Source organism: Coloeus monedula, assembly GCF_965178545.1.
Source record: "Coloeus monedula genome assembly, chromosome: 2".
Classification (NCBI taxonomy): Eukaryota; Metazoa; Chordata; class Aves; order Passeriformes; family Corvidae; genus Coloeus; species Coloeus monedula.
Genome location: NC_138782.1, coordinates 112,892,895 through 112,912,928, shown reverse-complemented (window position 1 = coordinate 112,912,928; position 20,034 = coordinate 112,892,895). Strand labels below are relative to the sequence as shown.

Genomic DNA, 20,034 nt, shown 5'->3' with positions numbered 1-20,034 from the left:
TGGGAAAGAAAATTATCCCTATTCCTGCCTCTGCAATGCCTTGAATGTGCTGTGCTGTTTTGCTTGTGCTTTCTACGCAGCGAGCCCTTTGGCTCCACGTTTGGCTGGATCAAATACTGAGTACAGGCTGGATACAGCCTGCACAGGGAAATCACAGCTACCCTGGCTTCCACACCAGGGATGTGGCTTGGTATAGGCTGGAGAATGGGCAGGGAATTGGCTGAAGCAGGTCCTAATGGATCAAAAATAAGCATTTGAAGGAAGAGAAGACCATAATGTGGGGAAACAGACTGATGTGACTGAAAAGGGAAATTCCATAGACTTCTTTATGAAATTATTTCAGTGAATTTGGTTGTAGCATCCCCCTCAAAGCCTGACTAAAGGTTTCTGTGTTCCTTGTTTTCACACATATTAGAATATCATATGCCCTGTGCATAATGATGTGCATAATTCATCTATTTGGGACAGAGTCTTCTCTCGGCTCCTCTAGAGGAACTGCAAGGAAGTGGCTAAAGCTGTATTACAAGAATAGAATTCAGTCTTGTAAATGCATATGCAGTGGATTTGGGAAAATCTGTAGCAATATATAGAGCTGTTCCCCAAATAGCTCATCCTGTGTCTCAATAGGAGGAGTTTTGTTGGTGACATCAGTAAATGCAAACTTTTAGAGAAGTCTGTTACCAGAAAAGCCCTGACTTCCTGCCTTAAGGGCTGGGAAAAGTCACAGTTCTACCTGGTACATACACTCCTGTTCCCCAACTCCTGGCACAAACATCAGGTGTTTTGGGGATTGAGAGCCTGCCTCCTTCATGTTTCAGTCTCACCTGAAGCCAGCCAATGCACTCTTATCGTCCATGGACATCATTAAATGTGGCACATTCTGCTATTCGCCTGGCAAACTCTAAAGTTTAAACAGAATGATGTCATTTTATTGGCCTTGTAATCATTGCTCATATTATAAAGGTCACACATTTCACATTGTGGCAGAAAATCAATAGCTCTCCCAACAGCCTCTGGGGGAAAAAGTTTTGCTTCTGAAGAATAATATATAATAAACAATTTTAGTCCTTACTTTATCATGGCTATAATCTTGGAGAAAAGCTACAGTAAAAATCTGGCAAAGGCTGATATATAAACTCATTAAAATTGGGAAGTGATTTAGAACAGGACTTTTAAAAAGATTTATCTTGAGCTAAACAGCAAAGAGATTTGTTTAGGTCTACATTTAAACAAGCTCCAAGAGCTCTTTAACAGCTTAATTTTATGGTAGCTGTTGGGGAATTCTTTCAGATTTACAAATCATGTATTTCTCGGCAAGGTGATAGACCTTGTGCAAGCAGAACTGAACCTGCAGATAAGCAGGAAGCACAGATATACTCTGAATGGGTACGGGGGGAGTTACTGAAAAATATTCTGCATTGTCTGGAATAATTAAGTCTAACGAAATCAAGCCAATGCCTTCGAACATAGTCTGGCTACTTATCCTTCAACTTAATTGCTTCAACTGGAGAAGACAAAGGCACAGGGAACCCTTTAAAGCAAAAGATGGCTTGATTACACTCTCAAATAACAAATCAGAATCAGTGTCCCTTTCTGTTAGCTAATATATAGGAAAGAGAAAAAATGTTTAAATACTTGATAGCAAGAAAAATAACCCTAATACCTCATCTGCAAGATCTAGTAGTGGAACTGACAAAAGAAAAAGTAGAGGAATTTACATTTTTTGGTATTCATTTGTCCTTGAAAATCATTTCCAAACATGTAATACACATAGACAAGAATCAGCCATAGTGCTTTCATGCTTAATAGTGATGCAACTGAAGTTTTCTGCATCTTGAGTTATAAATAGATGTGTATCTATGTGTTTTTCCTGCATTATTTGTATCAACACATTCCCATAACAGAACGTCTGTGTGATTCTGTTCAAACATTTAATAGTGAGATGCCTTGATTTGCAAAGCCACATTTAGAGTCTGGCTAAAGTAGCTGTGTAAGTGAAACACCGCGAGCGCATCAATTTGTCAATTTATGGACAGCGCTACCGCCTCTCATTCAGCCTTCCCTCATGGTTTGGATATGCTGCCTTTAACTGGCTTGCAACATTATTTTGACTGACTAATGGTTTGGCTACAGCTTCACTCAATTTTAGATCAAATACGAAAAGCTACCTATACCCGGTGCAGATGCCAGCCAATGCTCTGTTTACAAGCTACAGTCGCAAAGTCAAAACAAATTCTGGATGTTCAAAATGGAGCCATCTGCACGGAATAAACATGAAAAATGTGAAGCATTTTATGTAAATGTACATTACTGCCTAGGAACAGTTGGTTCAGCTTCCACCCAGGCTGCCTGGTTGGGAACAGGAGGACTGACACAGTTTGTGACACCTATTTACATTCGATGCCATATGACTCACTGTGCCGTAGACTCAGAGGTATGACGTATATTTAAGCTTTGTGCTCCAAAAGGGCACTGAAACAAATGATTATCTTTTAAAATAAAGGCACATTAAGAATTGTTATTTGTGATATTTCCCTGGGCAAGTGGGACTTGGTGTATATCTTTTTCCTTTTGCCTCTCCAAGGTCCCTCTGTGAGCCTACTGCCACTACCTGCTTCTCCCAGCAGGAGACAGCAGCAAAGAGCTAGCTCCATAATATGACCTCAATTTTCTTCATATTTCACTCAGAATCTATCTTTAAGAAATAGGAAAACATGCTCATTTTGGTAGTGTAATAAAAAAAAAATTGTTGTCTTTGACTATTTATGGCTCAGGGTCTCACACAACTCAGGGATCTGAATCTCATCCACTAATAGCACATGTTTGAGCTGATGGGAGGCTGCAGGATTGCTAGCAACAGGCAGGATCTCCAGCTCCACCCTGGACTGAGGAAACTGAAGCCCCTGTTTTGGGGCTGGTCCCTCCCTGCATGGACCAAAGCAATGGCCTGTCCTGTCACCCAGATGCCTTCTAGCCTCTCTACCCCAACACCCTCCCAGGATTTGCTCTATCAGCTCAACATCCTGATCTTGCTGGCTTGTTTTAATAATTAGGAATATAAATGTTTACCCTACAGTAATTGTGTTCCCATAATAAGAGAGCAATATATTTTCTACCAAGATAGACAGGATAATAAAAAAAAATCAAATTAAATTGCTTTGTTCCCTGGACAGTATTTAGGACTCCAGAAAACAGGAAATCTAAGATTTTCATGTAAGATGAAGCACTTAACTGAAGAAAAGCTACTTCTTTTTATCTCTGTCAAATTATTTTGATTACCAAAGAAAGGACTCCAGACTGGGGTAGACAGCTTCTCATGAGGCTTAAGAGTCTGTTAGCTGTGTGCTCATTAGAAACTGCTGTTCAAGTCGACACAATTTAGACTGAACATCTTGTTTATTGTGGAACTTTATACTTTAATCCTTAAAGCACTGAAACTCCAGGAAAAGAAGAGAGTGCAATGATGCTGCATCTTAACTGTCCACTATTTGATTTTTTATGGTCTTCAGAGTCATTAATGGTTCAAAACCCATATGTCTATGCATCTTGGGAGAAGCAAAAAAGAAACTTTGATAAATTATAGCCAACCTTCAGCTACGTACAGATCAGACACAGCGTTCTACATGAAAAGTCGTATTTCGTACTGAATATCTTGATTTATCGTAATTACATGTTCATGAGATATAAAAGCATAGATGCCCAAACATACAACACATATTTCCATGACACGCACCAAGAAACACGTGCATACTGAGGTAATAGGTTATTTACTGAGTTATACAAGTTTATGCAGCTTCAAGGTAATCAATCATGTAAATGATGACAGGAAGGGACATTTGTAGAGCAACATCATTGCAATACGTATGTCATAAGGCACTGAATGTTTTATTAAACAGGATTTAAAAAAAAAAAAAATTACTACCCAGTGTCGCTTCTCCTTTGGAATTGTTTTATCAGCTCAAAATGTATTAACTTGCAAATCTCTGCCTTCGTTATTCTATCTTGCAGATAAACATTATCTTTGAGCTTCAGTCACTATCCATCTGTCTCATGAGAGAAGAAAACATGTACTCTATTGGTGCTGTTGTATGATTACAATAAAGAACTAGTAAAATCACAAGATTAAATAAATTACATTGTTTAAACACAGGCTTGCAAATTCATCAGGAAAATTTACCTGACCAACAAATCCATTTGCTCACTTTTTATCAGGATGTTGATACAAATAATGTTCCTTGTTCCAGGCAAACAAAATCTGGCAAGACTAGTGTAACTTATTAGAGTCAAATGCTGCCGGTTTGCACCTGCTCTATCAGAAGAAAATCAGGAAAATTAATGGCTGTGTGCTCGGGCACGCACCAGCAGCTCCTGCTAATTCACCATCACAGAAATGATCATTACAAACCAAGACGAGCAATGGGATTAAGAGCAAATGCTTTTGTTCATGGACAACATGGCCAGAATAAAATAAAGCAAACAAAAGAGCCACGTTTCCTATATACCCTTAATGCCATTCACTGATGGAACACAATCTAAATGCTCAGCCAGGACCATTTCTAAAGGCGGGATCAGCAGCAGCCTGTAACGCTACAGTGTCGGAGATCACAGTCGGAGGCGCAAATCTGGCTCCCTGCTGAGATTTAAGAAAGAAGATGACGAGTTTGAAGATGCTGGCTTAAACGACTGGCAAGTGAATGAAGAAGTGAATAGCAAGTGCCCTTGGAAGAACACTGTTTCATGACCTAGACTTTTGCTAGGGACTGAGAATAAACTGCATCTCGCAAGGTACTAGTGGAGAATCAAAAAAACTGGGCCAACTTATTAATAGTGTGGGATCTAACTTGTTCCAAGTATCTCTGGCAGCCTAATTCAGTGGCAAAACAACCTGGGTGAGAGCTACTATTTGTTAAAGGTAAATAAAAAATGCAAGCAGGTTCTAGGGGATTATATAGGAAGGAAGATTAAAAGTAAGCTGACAGAATAAAAAATTTATTCTCATCAAACTTAAAGCCCAAACCCTTACCCAACTCCTATCTGATTTCTTTTAATGATATTTATTACACCATCAAAAACCAGCTTAGCACAGAGCTGGCATGCAGCTAATAAATCTATTTCTTAGGAATGTGGTGAAATTTATACAAGTAATTATCTAGGTAGTCTATCCAAGACTCTTTCTCATCATTGCAATGTCTAGAGGGAAAACAATAATAAAATAATGATAACCACGATTATTATTTATTATTACTACTATGATTATGGCAGTGCCCGAAGATCCCAATCAGCATTTCAGTAATTAGAATTAATTCTGTCAGGCACTGGTTCTTTCTCCTGCAGCTACAGGGTGTTGCTAGTGCTTTTCTACAGTATTTTTAGATTCAGAGACATCAGTGAAAGGCACAACAGCACATCACCTATGGCCACAGTACAGGCAGGAAAGGGCACGTGGCGCTTCTCACCCCATCAGTCCCTGCCCACCCACACTGCAGAGAACTGTTCTGAGTATTTCAGACACCAAAGCTCAGCACTGTGCAAGCAAAAAGAGGCACTGCGGTCAGATATGATCATAACCTGGTCATATTAATTCAAATTCATTATCCCAATCCAGCAATGGCTAATCCTTGATGTTATAAATGAAAGGAGTGAACTATTGATCCCTGGAGCTATCTACAAGCAAGTTGGAGATTTGATTACCCTTGTTTTAGAGCAAGACTGGCTTTTGGAATTGGCCCAAAAATGACAGTTTTCAAGAACATGGCTCCTGTTTCTATGCCATGGAAGTTTTTTTATCTGTTGTTTTTGATTCATTTATCTCGAACTGCACCTTGTTAGGTAACTGTTCCCTTTCATCCCTAAATTTAACAGAGTTAAGCCTAGGCAGGAATGTGAGATGTAAGTAAGTACAGATAGGTCACCTGCACCAGCATTTCATGAGATGTTGCATGACAGCTGCGTGGCTTGTGGATGGGTACAGCTGGAGCAAGAGAGGTGATTAGTCTGTCATTCCTTGGGTAAGATTTGCAGAATTTGTGGTTGAGTCTAGAAATTACAGGAGCAAGAATCCCCAGCTAGAGTAAACAGAGAGATGCTGTCAATGAGACAGAGGAGTGAGAGGTTCAGGGATCTGCTTGGTGCCTCTGTGAACTGCTGCCATTACACAGCAGCAGTTTAATTTCTGTGCTGCACCTTGAGGCTTGAGAAGGAGCTTTTCTGTCCTCCTTGCCAGGGTTTCTCTTCAGAGTAGGGCACATTGCTCTGCCCCTCCTTTCAGAGCAGCATCCAGCCCAAGCCACTCACCCTCCTATTCCAGAGCCACGCTTCAGGGCTGGAAACAGCCAGGCTGTGACACCTGCGGTGGGTTTTGTGGCAGTGCAGAACACCACTGAATATTTGTAAGCTGCCATTCATTTATGTAGAAGACCATACATTTTTGCTTGATGAAAACATGTTTTCCAAGGTCTGGCAGCTGCGAAATTTGAAGCCCAGCAGGGAGCTCCGAGGGGCGGGCGGACGGCTGCCTGGGCAGGCAGAGCGAGCGTAACGCTCACGGAAATGGGCCACCCAGAGCAGGGAGCTGTGTCCTATGCCAAGATCTGGTGCCCAACACACAGCAATTATCACTGCCTCGTTTAAGAGAGAAACCTTGTCCACAGCACAATTTACACCTGTCCCCTGGCAGTAAAGGGTGAAGGATATTTTACACTCCCAGGCGACCTCCTGTTCTCATGGTTTAAATGCTTTCACAGAAACTCCTGGCGCTCTCTCTCTAGGCACAATGCAGCTCTCCTGGCACTGAAACAAACATCGTATCTTTAACTCCCTGTTTCTCTGTTTTCAACTACACATTATAGTCTGTTTCCACATTCTTTCTGTTCTACAATGGAGCTGAAGTGTGCAGATGTGGAAATGCTGCCTGCTCCTCTCGCAGAGTTAAAAGCAGGATTCTTAATAAGCAAGAAAACATGAAGGGGTCACAAAGAGTGGAGTTTTCTTTCATCTGCTATTTCTCATTTTGGGTTTTTAAGAACATAAACACAAACCAGACAGTCTGTTTTCCAGACACCTAAATGCTTTTGCAGTTTTGTCAGGCTGTTTCAGATGGATAGTGGCAGGTTTCTCTGTTGTGCATCCAAATGCTCCCTTTCCACACAATGGTGTAAAACGCCGAATGACATCCTTGTCTTCTGTGTAGGTGTAAAGCAAGAGGAATTTGGTCTTCTCACCCTAAATGCTTTACTTGTCCTGCCCTGCCTTCAAGCCCTCAGAGTGTATATACAGCTCCACTCTAGAAAAAAAACCCAACAAAACAAAAAAAACTCTGAAGACTTGAAAAAAAGGCAAGGTATGGTGGAAAAGCAATTTGGCCATGAAGTCACTTGCTCTGCTTTGCAGGAAAAGAAGGATGAACATAGCACAGCCAGATTACAATGCATCCAAAATACTACTTCTTGTGACAGAATCTCTTTGTACATGTGACTTACTGCTCTGTGCCAGTGGAATCAGGCACCCAAGATGACTTAAAAGATTAGAAAGCATCATTAAAATCTAATCTTGAAAAGATAAAGCTGGAAGACAAGATCTGTGTATCTTTAGTAAATGACCAGAGAGAAGTCTACTTGTAAAAGCTTGCTTATAAAAGCAAGCATTTTGGCCAAGAAGAGACTTTTATGTCAAGTGCTTCCTTTTAATAATGTCATATTTAGTAGAGATTCCAGTACTCTGGGTTAAGAAGAAAGCAGCAAATTAAAATGTTCTGGTGAAACATTTCTTTGTTACGGAAATATCAGAAATTCCATTTATTCAGCAGCTGCATTTGTCTATCCCAAATACAGCTGGGAATAAAAAAGATGGCTCTTCATGAGATTTTTCCATTCGTTCCTTCCTCCCAGAACATACACACCCGCACCCACCCGCCTTCCACCATTTCTTCTAGGGCAGATACAAAACCAGAGCTCATTTCTTTCCTCCCCAAAACCAAGAATGTTTTAAATCAGAAAATCTGTGCTCTGCAAGAGGCACATTTTCTAGATGGGTTTTTTGATGGATCTGGATCTGTCTCTTTTTTTTCCTGTGTACACATATAAGCATAAGTAAGTGCCATTAAGAAAAACACTAGTTTCCATAAGAAATCATTCATGTCCTTTTAGTCAACTATGATTCAGGTTGGTCGTTTTCTCTGGGTCATGAAAAATGAGCACTTCCAGAAGGCAATTCATGCTATTTATCGTAAGGTGGGATGTATCGTCCTGCAGACAACTCCTGTCTTTCCTCCCAACTGCAGAGAAGTCTAGACAGCCAGCTTAGGCTGGACTCCTAAGGGAAGGAATGGAACACCCATCATAAGTTCACTGTCTATGCAAATTACCCTCTTTTTTATAGTAAAGGGGGATGGCTCCTCCTTCACCTTATCTCTTAGACACCTATTTTGTGGGGACAGGAGTTGCCTCTTTGACAGGTCTGTCTCCCTGTCTGCAGACTGTAGCAACAGTTGAGAAGGTGAGGTTAGACCTAGCCCATCTCAGATGCCAACCTTGGACCTAAATGTTGGTTACCTAATGCGAGAGATAAGCACCTCTCATTGGTCATGGGGACCTGCCTACACATAGGAACCTGAATTAGGAGAAAAAGATCCTTCAAGAAGCCTTCAAGGTTCTTATCTTCATTGTTTGTAACATAAATTAAGCCTTTGTTTTGAAATGGCTGATTCCATAAGTAGCAAAGTTGAGCAGGCTGAAGTCAATGTGGTTGGCAGTGCACTCAAAACATAGAAGGCGGCCATTAGGGGAACAGAGCCCCAGTTCAGCTGCTGTTATCACCCATGTTCTCCTGAAGCCCTACACTGCAGTAGTCCTGTATGGATCCCCACCCTCCTGCTGAACCTTACCCTCCTCCCTTCATGGACACAGCCACGTGGAACAGGTATGAGGAACATTTCACACCTGCTGTTCCGAATACACCCAATCCTTTACAGATGATTTTGCACTGAAAAGGGCTGAGATTTTTTTCCGTGGTCAGTTGCTGTTGGAAGGGAGATGAACACCAAGTCCTGGCTTAGGCTTGAGTGCTGTGCAGCTTCTGATGGGGATAACCTGTTTCCAAAACAGGTGCTTGCTACGGTGCTGAGCTCAGGCTCAGGACTGGACTAACCCAAGCTCAAAAGGGATCATATATTTGAAAGATAAAACACATGGAATGAAGAATTTTCTGGATGAGGAGCAGAATGCTCAGCACAGGATTAGCCATTTTCTGAGAAACTAAAGGGATTTCGAAGTGCACTCTCATTACCAAATTTGTTTAGTAAATAACTTTAGAATTGTTTTGGACAATCAAACCTGCTTATCATCTTTTTATCAGTGCAATAAAACCAACATATTTTCTTCTCTGCTATGACTAATTCTCATCAAATAGCCTTCCTCAAGATGAGCAATAACTCTTGTCCTATTATGTTTTTTATCTGTATTTTGGTTTTATTTTGAGAAGGAAATAATTGATCTTATTTGATTTTGAACATTTCTCTTTTATTCTTTTGAGACACTACTTGCTATTCTACCATCAGATACCAACTTGAACACATAGTGGAATCAATGGCAGAATATGAGGTTAATAATAACCAGCCTGTGGCAAATAATAAGCCAAAGTAAATACTCTGAAAGATTCTATTTCTGCATGGTTCACTAGATGTACATAGCACCTTCATGAATAGATCTTCCTATTGATGTTTCTGGTGACACATTGGTGCCTTTGGTTGGAATGACACTAGGGTTTAACCCCGGCTTGCAGTGATTGAAATGGCCTTTCTATTATATTTAATATAAAGAGATCTCTTTTGTTCTTTAAGAAAAACTGTCATTTCTTGTTTTGATTTCTGTAATAACACAAGGAGTACAATATAAATCACATAAAGCTTTAAGCGCTGTCTCAAAGGAGCTGCTAACAAATATCATAGAGGATTCTAGATGTATCGTATCTATAAACAGTCTAACTCTATGAACTATAATGATTCTGTATTATTAAGGGCACAATCCCACAAAAAATTGAGTGCCTCTTGCAACTTGAGCCCTTGACTTCCATGGGATTTGAGAAAGGACAAGGCTTTACACTGCAAATATCCTACAAAAAGCAAGTCTTTAGAAATTCCACCCCATAGCCCTGAGTTTATTGTTTTGCAAAGACACATTTGCTCAGTTTACAGGTGAATATTATTTTTCTCACCTGACAGTTTTGCAAACTCAACTTGACATCAAGCTGAATTTTTTCTTATTCAAGCATCATCATCAGTAATAAAGGTATTTTTGCCTTGGATACACCTGTGCAACTCCATTAGCCTCCATCAAGGTTACATGTGTGCAATTGAGGTTATATATGGAAGACGACTGGGATGGAGAGACCTGATGGTGGACACAAATCGACCTCTGGAATATTTATTGCTGCTGCTGATGTGAAAGAAGGCAAAAAGTGGTGAGTTTAGCAAACAGGCTAAACCTTGCACTATTTTTTTCTTGTAATGCATTCAAGCCTAATGTGGGCAGCTGAAAGACAATACATGCTGAAACCTAGGCTTTTTCTTTCACAAGATCTAGGGTTTTAATTTTTTTTATTGCTTTAACTAAGTTCATAACAGAGCAGTGCTCAACCTAAAGTATATCTGCATTTGACAACTAAATAATAAAGCAGCAAGATTCATCAGTGTGTGTGCTTCTAGAAATAGATGCTACCTGGTGACTTCTGCACACAAGCAGATGTCTTCACAGCAAAATTCAAATGACAGTCTTTGGACAGTCAGAGATTTGATTTCTGTAAGTTGGTTCTAAGATTTTTCTTTTCCTGTAGAGGAAATTTCCTATTCTTTATCACCCTGAAAAGCAGATACTGTAGCCTTAACAATTAAATAATAATGAGCAGACAGAAGAGAAAGGACAGGAGAGATCTGGCATAGCTACTGCTAGCTATCATTAGATTTACAGATGGGAAAAGACATGCTTCCTAGGCCAACATATTTTTTATGAATAATTGATAAGGCAGTCAGTACAGTTATATCATAGAAATGTAATATATATCCATAATTATAGAACCAGCTTTGTGCAAAAGGACACAATACACTGAAAGGAGATACCAGCCAATATGCCATCCTGAAATAAAATACAGTCACTATTGTGTTAGTTGGCAAAATTTAAATACAGGATTTGAAGCAAGCAAAATGTTCTTTAATCCCATTTTTTAGCACAGTCCAGGCTCAGTCTGCTCAGGAAAATACTGCAAGGCAAAATCAGCAGCTGCATTAATTTGCTGATGATTGAGGGAAAAATGAAAGTTATCCTCATGGTTTTTTTTCTCCCTACTTGCTACTCTAACTTACTAATAATACAAGAGTACCAATTTACTCCTATACAAGTATATGAAGCATACAAATTGAAAAATCAATGTAATGGAAAAAAAAAGATTATCATGCACTGTTTAGAATCAATCAGCTAGAAACAGGGGGGAAAATGCGAAGGTGGAGACATGACGTTTAGAAAATGTACATCCTGTAACTACCCTAAGCTGGAGTGTTTGTATGAAAAAGCTACTGTTAGTCCAACATGCAGACCGAGCTACATTTTGACCAGAAAATCATCTTATTTCCAATCTTTTCTAGAGAAATTAATCAGTTGTCTTTTCTTCTTTTAAAAGTCCCCAAATAATAAAAATATCAATCCCTTTGCCCATAAAAGCCACACAAAAGCATGTAACAAAGATTTCAGGGTGAAGGGATTACAATACTCCAAATGCTTTATTTGCATGATGTCTCAGCACCATTCACCTGAACGCTGATGGCTTTTTGCAGCCTGAAGCACAGACTTTTGTTGTGTGTGACAGAGTCCCTTGCAAACATCGACAGCAGCAGTTTTTAGTTGTGGACTGAATCACCATTAGCAGTGGAGTTTAAATCTTAGATCTCTCAGTGGTGGAACACTTTCTTCGGCCAAAACCAGCCTCTACTCATCAGAAATAATTACACTGTACGAGTCAGATGTGTAACAAATGGATCTGAGTCTCAGTTTGGAAATACATTCAGAGGAGGTGGAAAGAATGGCTACTGGCTCTGTGACAGGAGATTCAATCTTCATAAACCTGCAAGAGAGGGGAGGAAAAAAAAGCGACACAAATGCTCCCTACAAAAGAACAGAGCAGATCACAGCTGGAAGGAAGGCAAACCTTTTAATCAGGTCCTTGAAATACAAGCTGCAGGAAGCTAGAACATTTTGGTGGACTTCAAACTCTTTGCCTTCAACAATAATTTTCAGGTCTGTAAACTCTTTCGCTCTGCGTTGCTGGTTCAACTCCTTCAACATTTCTGCAGAACAGAGAAGACAGACAGTGCCAGGGTTCCCATTAAGAGTTTTTTTATTTTTACTTTTTACTTTTCATTTTTTTTTTTGTAAAGAAGTAGAGAAACAGGAAACAATTTATATTTTTGTTGGTAAGATTGGCTCAACACAGACAGTCAGAAGTTACAAACATAACATATTAAAAAAAAGAAAAAGAAAAAAGCAGGAACCAGTAGGTCTAAACAACTGAAATATATATACATAGAAAAAAAAGCAAAAACAATTCCTAAATTTGGAAGGGTTAAAAATGAAAATAAAATATTTCAGCATTAGCAAATCAGAAACACAGAGAATGCATTATCACAGAAAAGTTAAAATAATTTGTTATAATCAAAATCAAGAGCTAATGAATTTCTATCCAAATGGAAATAAGTTTTGAACATACTAGAATAATATTAGTAAAAATGGTATTATGATGCAATATGAATTGGATATGGGTCAAAATAATAAAACCACAAGACCTGCAAAAATAACTTATCCTTAACATAGTAAAAATGTGTTAAGCCTCTCTGGTAACAGAATAAAATAGCAGTTCTAAATAATATATAAATTACAGTGCATAAAAAATTAGCTAAATTATCAATGCACCTTGCCATATACCTCAGCTATATAGACTACAATTGTATATGTTTCAGAATTAGCTTAAAAGCATCCTTATGATAAAGAAGAATCTCATGCAGAGAATAAATTACTGCCTTTTATAGCAATTCCCATTTTTCGCACTCCAAGGATTTTTACCATCACAGCATTTTTATTTTTTAGCCTTCAACGGCTTCATTTACAGCAACAATCAACTTTCACACATCATGAAAGAATCATAATGATTAAAATAACCTATGAAAGTGTTTCCATCCTGCAATAAAGCACCTACCTTGCATGATGCCTCCTTTTATAGAGCCTATTGGTGCTAACAGTATGAAATGATAGTGTGCCACGTCTCCATGTGGGGATGCGAACTACTAAGCAACCTATGTGTTTTATATGCTGCCTGGACTTTTAAGGCTAAGACTTCCCTCCAACTTTGCAGACCAAAGTGGCTATCAAGATGAATAATATACTTTTCACCTGGGCAATAGCCTGGCAGTTCAGAAGCTGGTGATCAAGATGACAGAAGACCTGATTTTAAATACTAAAGGACTTAGGGTTTATTTTATGTTTGCAATAGGTCAAGGTTCTCATTTCCTCAGTGTAACACCCTGAACACATTTCTCTGCAGACAGATCTGTAAATCAACAACAGTTCCTTACATCGAGTCCTTACATGAAGCAAAAGGGACCTCAAGGGTGTGTAACTCTAACTGTGCTCAAAGCTACTGTCAGGCTTGAGCAAGAGCTGCCAAAGCACTGCCAAAGGGTCTCATGGTGAAACACAGACCCAAATAATCCCTGGGTTCTCCTGATTCCCCAAGGAAGCTCAACAGGAATCATTTCAGCAAAGCACTAGTGTTTAATGACACAAAAGCATGCAAATATGCAACTGTTTCATGAAAAGAAATTGAAACTCTCCCAAGCCCCAACGTCTGTGGTGCGTGTTTTTCAGGCCTAAGTAAATAAATGTCACCTTGCACATTTATGTCTATTTAATGGAAACACAGTAGTGTCTGAAAGGCTAATTATTCTGTGCTGAAATGGGTCAGTGCTCTCCAGAGAGCAAGCAGATCATTAAAGAGGGCACAGAAATAACAGCAGGCTTTTGTCAGATCTATAATAGGGGAAAATAAACCACTCTGTCCTGTGGGTGCTATAGCAGGGACTATTTTTAACAAATTCAGCTGAGGTAAAGCACAATGATACATTTTGAGAAAAACCCAAAATGGGATCTGAATGTTCACTCCTGTGCAGGGAAGTCTCAGGCTTTTGCTGGAGGTGTGATGCCTGGGGTCTCACTGCACAATGAACACTTCAGGCCTCAGCTAAAGACGGAGGATGGTTTGGGAAAAAGGGGTGTTCTACTTGACTGGGGGCCAAAGTGACTGAGGTCTCTGGTTTCACAGGAATAGTACCAGGTGCTTTATCAGTTGCATGTATTTGTGGAGGAAGCATTTTTCTGTCCTTTTTCACACATGAACAAATTTTTTCCTTTTTCTGTCTTGGTCCATTTCCCCACTTTCATTTACAGCAACGCCATTTTCCTCACACCAATTTTCTATCATTTCATGTCTTAAAGACTGTTACTCTTTCCTCTAAACTTTCTGATACTCTCTCCCCTTTTCAAACTTACCCAACCACTGTCCTTCACCCCCATCTGCACTCTTCCTAAGTTCCTATTGAAGTTCCATTTCTCTTGTATCTGTGACTTTACAACCTGCCTTGCAGAAGCCTTTCAGGGCAAGGGCTCCATCCATGACTAAGTCATACAAGTCTAAGATTACGCTTACACAAAGGGTCAATCTCCACCTCACCTCATTCCATCTCCCCCTTTTAGAGCTCATGATCAATTATTATGGTGTTCAAAGGGCGCAACTGTATGAATAACAACTGTACAGATGAATCCTGTGCTTTAGAACAGGAAAGGAGAGGAAAGGAGAGGAGAGGAAACAGATTTCAGTTATACTCTTGAATGGGCTGGGGGTGTTGGGAAGTGAGCTCAGGGTAAGCAGGACAGTACAGACCATCCTTGAACTCCTGACTGTGGCCAAGATTACTGAAAAGCAGGAAACAAAGCTCAGCCACTGCACCTGTTGATGTTGTGCTCTCTGTGCTGCCTCCAGCACTGTGAGAGCTGGTTTGAGAACCTTAAGTCCCCAGACAGCTCCCCTAGCTAATGGGCTCATTATTTGGACTTGCTGAGCACCCTTTATTTACACTCAGTCCTGGGCACAGCTTCCATCTATGCTCCTTACACACTTGAATGTGCTTTATGCTGCATGCATTCATTAAGGGATGCAAACCAGAAAACAGGTCTGGAGCAGTGGTGCAATTTGGCTCATAAAAACCCAGAAATCAGAACAAGTTCTAATCAGAAACTGAAACTCCTCTTTTTCCTACAGACATTTGGAGGCCATGATTCCCTCCTTGTTCCCCTAAATTGTTATAGTGCTGTCCACAGAGAGATGACTATGAACAGTTCTGAATTTTTGCAGCTCAGTATCTGAACTAGAAAGAGAGGCAGGTGGAGAGGAGAAGGAAGTCAGGAGACTACATTGATTCATCGATCTTCCTCGCTCAGGCTCCTTTGTATTACTAAATAACTAGCAGGCATTAGTATTGGACACAAGGTTATATCAGAAAGGGCCCTCATTCTCAGAGTATTTGTAATGCTCACACTGTGCTTAGCCAGGCATTAATGATTTATGAGGACTCAGGATGAGTTGCAAAACAAATTTTTTCACCAGGTAATAATGCCTGCCGATGAGTTGTAAAAGAAGAAACAACACAGTGCAGTCCTGGCAGTGAAAAATGACCTCAGCTGTCTCCTGCTAGTCCCTCTTCTGGGCTCTTCCTAATTTTCAGCATTTCCTCCAACAAATGGAATTTCCTGAAGCCTTCAAAAAGAGATGTGCTGGGAATTTCCTACTGGTTATTTATCCCTCTCGTTTCTTTGTTCTAGCAGACTTTATTTTCTTTGTTTTTTTTTTTCCCCCTCATTTGACTTTTTGTTTTTTTAAGAGATCCAAGTAAAAATGAAGTGCAAGGACAGTTAAAGTGCAAGGTTTCAGCAGTGTGAGCACTGATGTTCCTTCTCCTCAGTGAATCACAGCCAGTGCTCTATCCTAGTGCAAGGGATTTTCCCTTCCTGCCACAGGTGCACACACACACTGGAATGACAGAAACCAAGCCAGTCCTTTCTGTCTCCTTCATCACTACTGATGCTAAGTCATTCTCAGTGAAAGACTGGTTGAGTACTTTCTTCATAAAGAACTGCACAATAGACACCCCAAAATTACATGAGCTATGCAGTGGCTGAACCTAAAGGGGACTTGACCTGAAACCTGCAACTGAACATGAACATCTCTGTGGAGCTTGTGAAAGGCAGCACTTTCTGTCTTGCCATTATCAGCATCATTGGTATCATTGCTTGGGGGCATTTAATGTAATTATGTTGAGAGTCCAAGAGATAATATAGGTCAGAAGGTATAAGTGACTTTCCTCAGGTGAGGAACAGAGCCAGGATGAACTCAGAAGCTTTGATTCTTGGTCCCCAGCTCCAGTGATCACACCACTTTTTCTCCCTCTTAATTAATGGACAAATTACAAATTAAACTAAAGAGCCCACAAGCCTTGGAACAATACAGGATAAAGCACAACTGTGTAATAGTGTAGATCAAGTAAAGGGAAAAGAAATTATATAGTGAGTATTTTTTTTTAAATTACTTATGATCAGAAATAAAAACGAACAAGGAACTTAATCCCAAAGTTTATTTATTCTGTATTTTAAGCACAGTGGAGACTGGATACTTAAAGACCCTCTCTAATGCACATTCCCCTGGCACAATGGAAGCTCTCAGGTTTCTTTCCATTTTTAGTAAAGAACTCTTTACTTAAAACTGAATAGATAAAGCTTTAAAAGGGGGCAGCAAGAGCTAAAATATAATGAGCCATAAATTATGGAAGAACAATTTTTGCAAACAGCATTTTAAAAAATTTACTTGGGAAAACTAACCTCTTATAAAACTGCAAAGGGTAACTGATGAAACATCACTAATTATTCTTGTGAAGAATGTGCAAGAGACCAATGCTTGCTCACACAGGCTCATGCTTTCATGATTGGGACAGAAAATGTGGGAAAGCCAAGAAAAGTTGCTAGGAGGAAAATCCAATTACCTTCTTCCCTTAATAGGTATGGAGATTAATTCCCAAGGTTATGCTCTAGTTATGCAAAACAATAATTTTAACCATTAAGTGCCAGCACTGCCCACACTTGCTTATTTTGATAGTGGTAGAGCATGTGTAGATACAAGAAACTAAATCATGAGGCAGAAGATGTAGGAGTCAAACTAGAGCTGTGAGTGACAGGAAGGAGTTTACCATGGTGAACCCTTCCTATGTGAACCACACAAGAACTCAGGCTTTTTCCAACTTTGACAAGTCTCTCCTTCTCCTCACCACAACATCCACAGACACACAGAGAACCCCCAAGCCTGGAGAGTACCCCAAGAACCTGCTGAATGTTCCCTTGTGCTGTTGATACATGGCTTGAAGCAGCTGCAGAGAGGCAACAACTCAATATCCAGCTGCCTCATTAGGCCAGGCTGATGAAGTTAAGCAGACACACTCGGCACTGCAGTGGCTGATGCTGTTCTCTACTCCTCCAAACACCCTGACCTGGCAGACCAGGAGGAACATCATCCATCCCTTAGGGTCTCCCATGATGTTCAGGATGGGGGTTAGTTATTTCCCAGCAGACAAATACAAAAATCAGCTACAGCATATTCCATGTGGTGTGAAGACAAGCGCACACCTCTGGAGAACAGCTTTCTACTTGGGACTGAGGATAAGAAATAGGTCTTTTAACCTCTTTTGGCCTGAAAGGAAGAGAGAAAGGGAAATGAGTGAAGCCTGGTGAGATTCATTAACAGATGAGGATGTTTCAGGAAGGGACCCACAAAGATCATTGAGTCCAGCTCCCAGCCCTGCACAGGACAGCCCCAAGAATCACACCATGTACCTGAGAGTGTTGTCTGAACACTTGAGCTCTGTCAGGCTTGGTGCTGTGACCACTGCCCTGGGAAGCCTGTTCCAGTGCCTGACCACCCTCTAGGTGAAGAACTTTTTCTTAATACCCAATACTACCCTGTGATCTTCAGTTTCCTTCCTGGACCCTGAAGATTATACAATCAGTTACCTGGACTGTCTCTGCAATCGAATAGAGACGGAGCCCATCTCAGGCACAACACAACCTGTTCTGTGTGCTTAGACAGGTAGGATGTACTGTCTCTCCCCAGGGATTTCCAAGGGAGATTAAATAATTACTTGGGACCAGACAGTCATTTCTTTTTGCAGAAGGTGAGAACTAATCGGTTGCAGATAAATACTTTCACCTTTTTTTTCTTATTGGATCTCAATTTTAGTTGAACTTCTTTATCAAGAGCAGAAGGAGAAGGGGGTGTAAGAAAGCAGGGACTGCCTGTGCAAGGATCCTTTATTGGAGAGGTGGGGGAGGCAGACAAATGGTGAAGCACTCTCACTCTGTACTGTACTGCAAAGAGCCAAGGCTGCTCAAGGCTTGGGATGGAGGTGCAAAATACTGTCTGCATGATACTGGTGTGCCCAGTCCTCCTCTCACAGTCTCTATTCACACAGGACACCATCCTGCACCAAACACATGTGAAAATGCTTGACTGGTTCTGGCTACCTCCTGCATATTTTGCTTTCCTAAGCCATTAAGCCAGATAAAATGAGCTGAGAAAAGCTCAATACTGACTGCAGGAGCACCGCGAGGCCGTGCCCTGCCGAACCTGTGCTACCCAGCTACACACCCTGGTGAAGATGGAGCATATGCTGATGGAGAGGTATCACTACTGGCACAGCTACACCAGCCCCTGAACAAAAGGCAACAAGAGTCATCTTCTGCTGGGTTTTGTCAGCACAGCAATGTGAAATGCAAGGTGTGAAGTTGTCATACTCCAAGCTGATACAGCCACGGCAGTAGGACTTTGTAGTGCAGACCAACCTGTCTACATCTTCGTTGTGTTGACACTGTTAGACACCTGTGCTGCTAAAGAAAACAGTAACAGATGCTGGAGAGTTGGAAAATATTTTTAAATCCTGCTGAATAACACGTATGTGGCTGTATATGATAATTCTACTCAAAGGATTGTTGGCAATGAGATGTCCTGTTGTGCTAAATAATTTTTTGTTGTTCACATAGACAAATTCTTCTCACCTTATGATGAGAAAGGATCAACAAATTTAGCTGTGGTGATTACTCATTTGAGGAAGACAACTGCAACTCCATGTGTAAATGGAACCTTTCTAAATATACTAAAAACTCAGGGAAGTCACTATATCATGTTTTGAAACTAATTTTCAGGCTATTATCATCACTGGAACTGACATTAGGAGGCACCTCAAGGCTGCCTTCACACATTACAGAGTTGATATTTCCCTGTATTAGGCCACAGAACTATTTCAACATCTTTTCTGATTATATTCAGAGACTAACTATACCCTTAATCTCTAGAAAAAAAATGCTTTAAATGCAACTTTAGAGAGATTTTGGTACCACAGTTATGCATTAAAATAATAAAAAAGGGAATCTGGGGGCTAGAAAGCCTTTGCTGCTTTGATTTATGAGGTAAAGTCTTCAATGGTATCCATGCCTGCTAATTTATAATCAAACAGGGATACAAATGCACAGTGAGCATATGTGACCAGGTTTGAAAATGAACTGCGTTTATATTACGTATATGGATGCAAAGAATGAGAAAAGAATACAGTGACAATTTTGTCTCTTTTATTTTCCAACACGCACTGTGATCCATGTAAGGACAGGCAGCAAGACCAAAGGACCTAGCATAAAAATACACACTGAGATGTTGAGATAAAGATGTAGCTTCCTATATCAGGATCTGGGTTTTTTCAGGATTCACCCCTGATTAAATACAAAGTTGGCTGCAGCCTGTTCTATGTTGGCCAAGGCAAACAAAGCCCAGGAGATCCCAGCAAACTGCCAGTCTGGTCCCCTCTCCACATATAACATGCCACTATGTCAGTTAGCACTGTAACTT

The 20,034-nt window shown here is 40.3% G+C and overlaps 1 protein-coding gene across 1 annotated transcript in view; it reads right to left on the bottom strand.

Annotated features, from left to right (window-relative positions):
- KLHL29 (kelch like family member 29) overlaps positions 1 to 20,034 on the bottom strand; it is a gene marked incomplete at its 3' end in the record, with an annotated part of 389,918 nt that overhangs the window by 56,650 nt on the left and 313,234 nt on the right. The window contains exon 6 of the mRNA XM_082277061.1: positions 12,193 to 12,331. Coding sequence (XP_082133187.1) covers positions 12,193 to 12,331 — 139 coding nt within the window. The remainder of the gene's footprint in view (positions 1 to 12,192; positions 12,332 to 20,034) is intronic.